General features: G+C 34.5%; 1 protein-coding gene across 1 annotated transcript; it reads right to left on the minus strand.

Moving 5' to 3' along the window:
• Positions 1-270: 270 nt before the first annotated feature.
• On the minus strand, positions 271-2,488 carry LOC129961659 (neurogenin-2-like). The gene has a single exon (XM_056075186.1). The coding sequence runs from the start codon at positions 2,287-2,289 to the stop codon at positions 1,408-1,410; it is 882 nt and encodes a 293-aa protein (XP_055931161.1). The 5' UTR covers positions 2,290-2,488; the 3' UTR covers positions 271-1,407.
• Between the last annotated feature and the right edge of the window lie 3,583 nt (positions 2,489-6,071).

Here is a 6,071-nt window from a genome sequence, read left to right on the forward strand (position 1 = left end):
GTCCTAATAGCTTAAATTTTTAACTCTATAAGCTAATAGTTTTCTTGAAAAATAAAGAACTCTATAAAATTTCTAAATTCTATAAAAATTAATTTTTGTGTATTCTCACATGGAAAAATGTATGTAAAGATTAGAGAATTAGTCAATTTTGACTTTATATATATATATATATATATATATATATATATATATATATATATATATATATATATATATATATATATATATATATATATATATATATATATATATATATATATATTGCTTACTTAAATGGGAATATGTAAATTAATATTGCCTACAAAATATTAAGGTTAAACTGTAGAGGCCGTTGTAATGTTATTACACTGCTTTTTTTTTCTACTTTCTAAAATATAATAAATCAGTACAACTCTATATATTAAATATTATTAAGTAAATATATCGAAATGGTTATTTAAAAACATACAATGAAAACATTATTGGTTTTCAAGAAAATGACAGTTTATAAATAAAGGCAAAGCAAGAGAACAAAGCAACACTATAGAAGAAAAATAGAATAAATAGGGATTGCACAACAATTTGATTGAACACTCACCTCAGCTCATGGTCTCCCTTAGCAAATAAAGGGACATAAAAATAAATTAATTCATGAATTATATACAAAATGAAAATGAGGTAATAAATAGAAACTGTTATTCACTTATTTACAAGTTCTGGATTCTTATGTATCCAAATGATATGCTCACTAACAACTTTTACAGTCGCCTACAGTACGGAATAAATATTTACATATCGTGACTGAAAGACCGAAAACACTTCACTGATATGCAGACATGAATAAACTAAATTTTACTTCATACAAAAATTGTGAATTTTCTACGAAACCTTGAATCTTTCCATTGAAATTTCGATACATGTTCGCTAGAGGCAAAGTTCATGTATTTTCTTTCTCACATAAAAAAAAAAAAAAAAATCGCATCATCATTGAAATGAAACAGAAACTCCATGAAGAGTTTAGTTTTTAAAATTCTAGAAATCGAATTTTGCATGACAACTTCATGCATTCTCATTGAAGGTAATATTTACCGACAATAATCCTCAAAAAGTAAATGTTCCTGAAAGGTATAGAAAAAAAATCACAGAAGAGATTTACGCAGTAATGATATACCACTTAAACTTGTCAGGTTTTTACCACAGTATTATAGCAATTGCTGATGTTGAAAGTTGTTGACTGTTTGGGAGACTTGACACTGGAAGACTTGAATCATAAGATATACTTGATAAGCGCAACTGTTCGAGTCTAGCTCCCCCTACAGTAAGCGACTGAAGGTCAAAGCTAGTCAAGTGTGTGTGTGGATGGTCACTGGAAGTTCGACAGTGAAAGTCTGATGAAAACTGTTTGAAAAACCTGTCTTCTTTCTTTCTTTATACCTGCCGGGAACAGATGTGGGATAATCTGTCGGGTCTTTGGGTGTGCCCCTCATTGAGAGCCGTAGTGCCATGTGGTGGTGTCCACAAATGTCCATCGGGAAGCCCTGGCGTATACGCTCCTGGTGGGACTAGAGGTATGTCATGATGACTGTGGTGGCCGTCGGAATCTTTGCCACCGCGAACCACTTCTGTCATGAAAGCGATGTACATGATGGCCAGCCTCAGAGTCTCGATCCGGGACAATCGCTTCTCATACGCGAAGGTGGGCACCTTTTTGCGAAGCTTGTCGAAGGCCGAGTTGAGGTTGAACATCCGACGCCTCTCTCGGATATTAGCGGCGCGGCGCTGGGCAATGGTGGCCACGCGCCTCCTTGTTTTGGTCTTGGTGGTTGTCTGCCCATTACAGTGGGAGGGTGCCCTCGGTGGAGGTGGTCCAAGTCGCTGCACCCCCATCCCAGGTATCCTCCCTCCGGCGCAACCTGTGTTAGAAATTGAAAATGGACCGAAATCGCACGAGGCGAACCCCGTCTGATGATGGCCTTGGTAAGTGGCAGCAAGAGCAGCAGCGCTTTGCGCTTCCCAAGCCAGCGAGGCGTAGCTCTCTGCGGCCGCAGCTGCAGCTGCTGCGGCGTCCGAAGAACCAAAATAGCCAAATCCGGCTGCGGTCGAATGTGCGGGAGGCGGCTGGTGGTGGTGCCGGAATCCAGCGGCGAGTCCAAAGTCGTAGGCGAAGTCTGCGGCGATCGCTGCGGAGTTGGTGAGCTCGAGGAAAGCCGCCGCCGAACCGCACTCAGGTGTGCCAAAAGGAGCCGCCGCCGTGGCCGAGCTAGCGTGAAAGCGATTGACACCGTTTGACGGGTTGAGTGCGCCCGACATGTTAGGCAATGTGGCGTGTGGAGCCGCCAGATGCAGCCGACAACAGCCGGGGACCCGGCAGCTTCTGCTGCGATCTAATTAGAACATCAACTCCCGATGCGTCCGCCCTTTATACGCAACAGATAAAATCCGGAACAGGGAAGAGGCTCCTCTTTAGAAGCCATTCTGTCTTCATCCCCTCCCTTCGACACATTTCCTTTACCCATGCCATGTATTCAGGAAGAATCTCTCAGTGTCCTCCCTCCCCCATAATATCGTCTGCTTCTGTCTGCCCCCTCCCCTTCCTGACATTATACACGAAATTTCATGCCCTCCCCTCTCGGTTCTCTCCGACGGATTATTAAGAATATCTCTTGCTCTCCCCCTTTCGGTTGAGAGGGGGAAGCAAGTCTTATGCATTATGCAGTTAAAGGGGGGAGAGAAGCGCTCCCGCCCATTGGACGATCGTTTCGATTTTACGCCAGCTCGGGTTTTCGGGTGCGAAAAATTGACAATGGATACAGAGGAGTGGTGAACGTCGTCCTCCCCCACCACCTCTTTCCGATCCGATTCCGCGCCAAAAGTTGGCGACAGCTCGGAATGCGCACCGGCTGCTACTGCGGCACCGGCTCTAGCCAATCAGAAGGCTCGCAGGTGCCACTGGATCGATGCCGTCATCTGCCGTTCCAAGCGGCAGAAATGAGCGATGGGAGTTGCTTTATGGGAGCAACACTTCTTGCCCCCCCCCTCTCCTCTGCATCTTTTCAGCGATTCCCCCCCCCCTCCACCCGAACATTCTTGATCCATTTCAAGTGATGAGGAGAGAAAAGTGCCTCCTCATGCATTTTCTGATGCGGAGATTCTGTAAGAAATTAAAACAAAAACTCATCTCTTTTTGAATTGAGGAGCAAAGTGGGACAGAAAATTTGTATTCATTAAATTTCTCGATTTACTTTTAACAACGTTCTAAAATGTTGTAGAACGACCCGTTTTCTAAAAATAGTTTTTTGAAACAAAGAGCTCATGTTGTTATTAAAAATCAATTATTATTTTTGTGTACTCGTAAGTTTGTATGGTTTTAAGTTGATGCATTGATAAATGCAAATTTCTTCGAATATTAACATTAAATAATATCCATAATATATTATTAAATAATATCCATAATATTAAATATTTTATCATTTATTCTTTGGTTCCCTATTGGAGAAGTAAAATTATATTAAAGCATATTATTGCGATTATTGTTAGAAAATAATCATAATATTATGTAATTATCAAAATCATTTAATATTATGGAATCAATAAGAAAAGCGTTAATCATAAAATATTAAGAACACTTCTTTCATTTAAAGATGGTAAAAATATCTTTCAATGCATATTATATATATATGAGAAAAATTCAATTTTAATTTAAAGTAATAATAAGAACAATTCCTCGCCTAATTTTTAAAAATTTGGATTTTACGGGATATTGAAGGAAAGCATTATATTTTAGCATTTTGATTTTGATTAAAACATTATATTTAGCATTTTGATTTAAATTTTAAACTTTTAAAAGCGAGTTCATTTTAATATATATTAAATGGCAGAAAATGTAGAAAAGATTATCTCAAACAATATTCAATATCTATGCGTATATAAAAATATTTGTTCTTATAATTCATTATTATGTTGGCAATTATGTATCTTCTCAAATCTTATATTTGTATTGAAAAATGAAAATACATTAAAACAAATTCGCAAGCAATTTTTCAATTTTTATTAGAACTTATAAGCTTTTTTAAAGTATTTTTTACTTGACTTTTTAGGAGCTTTTAAGTATGCCATTATAATAATAGTAAAGATGAATTTATAAATTGTTCTTGTTCCAAAATTTCTAAACAGATATCCATATGATGATAAATTTTGAAACTGAATGTGTAAAATTTATAACAACACTTAATTTAATGAATTATATTTTATGTAGCTAATGTAATTATATAAATTTTGTAATACAGAGACAAAATTATTAAAAATCCCAAATATAAATAAGTTAATAATTTGTTTGAGAATAACTGAAACTCGTTCTAAATAACGTTAAAAAATGTTTATTGTCCAAATTTATAATCAGTAAATTCTTAACATGTAAATATGGCATACAATCTCACGCGAAATTACGGTATTATTTCGATAATATTTTTACGTCTAATTAATAAATAAAGAGAACACAATAATTTGATAAATAAAGGATAATTCGTAATAGTAAATTTCTTTTATATTTATTGCAAACTGTTCACTTATAGGCCATGTTTTTTTTAAACGAATTGATGTGGCAACATACTGGAGAAGAAATGAGCGCAGATTTAAAATAACAAAAATTATCAAATAAATGTAAAAATAAATTCAGGATTGATATTCATTTTAACTATAACTGTTGAAAATTGACTTCTGAAAGAATTATCTTTAGTCAAACTCAACGAAGAATATTCACCATCGAAAGTATTCTGTAAATGTTTCTTTCTTACATCACAGATAGTATTGCTGGGATGAGAGATAAAATACGCGGGATATATTTTTCAAGAAGCAGCGTCGGTATTCAATTGACGGGACCGAATGTTCCCATCTGGGCCTTTCTCTAAGTGGGCTTCGAGCCTCATTGTAGCCTTCTTTAGCAGCCATCCAGCCATAGGCGTATTACAGGGCGCAAATTTGAAAAATTAATCAACTGTAAGATATTTAACAAAGTTTTTTTTTGTCTTAGCCCTAAATCATTAGTTTTTATGTCTCCCCCTCCCATTTGCTCTTGGGAGTTTGATGAAACAAACTAAATGCTAAAAAAGAACTATGTAACTTTTACGTGTTTCAAAGATTTATGTCTTGGGTTGATGGGGGTGTATACTAAATCATGGCATCCAAGATAAGAAAACAATGAAAAAGGCTGCTTTACTTTCAGTGTCTTTTCTCAGGTAAAAAAAAAAAAAAAAAAGATGTATTGACAATAAATACTTAACCCAATTAATAACAAACCATGGACTTTGTCCGCATTATCTTAAAAGATTCAGCTTGTGAAACGATAGTTGTATATGTGGTAGTGATTATGATGACATTCTACAATGCTCTATTCTTCATCATTTGAGGAAATTTATTAAACTTCAACAAATTATTTCCCAATTTTTTTATGCTGTTTCAAAAAATAAGTACGTTTCTGTTTCCAGTGATATCTTTATTTTCTCTCTCTATGTCAATTAGAAATCAAGTTATTACAAATTATTGACTTGTAAGTAATGCTTATTCATAGGCATTTAAAAATTTTAAAGGCATTTTTCTGAAAAACGAGTTTTTTTTTCTTTAAAGAGTACTACGAGTAATAGTAATTCTACAGTAACGAGTATCGTCATGTCTCAAAAAATAATCAAGATATCATAACGAAATTTATAATTAGTGCTTGCGTTATGCAGAATGTAATGAACTATTGATTTGATATTAAAAGCTCTAGAAGTGGATTTATGATTGTTTAATATAAATATTATTGAAAAAGTTCCCACATTTCATACTTTACACACAAAATTTTTATTTTGAATATAATTCTTAAATAATAGTTAGTTATACTCTGTTAGGCATGTAATGTTACAAAGAAAAATGAAAAACTGTAACATTTTTTTTCTTCTCTTGCACAATCCTAGTTTTTGTAAATAAATGATAAAATTTTAATCAAAATATGCTTTTTTTTCAAAAGCTACATATATGTTTAAATAATTCCACTTTTTTCCATCATTTTATCCTTATATTAATGATAAAATATCATATAAACCTTAAAATATATA

The sequence above is a fragment of the Argiope bruennichi genome, chromosome 2 (assembly GCF_947563725.1).
Source record: "Argiope bruennichi chromosome 2, qqArgBrue1.1, whole genome shotgun sequence".
In the NCBI taxonomy this organism is placed as follows: Eukaryota; Metazoa; Arthropoda; class Arachnida; order Araneae; family Araneidae; genus Argiope; species Argiope bruennichi.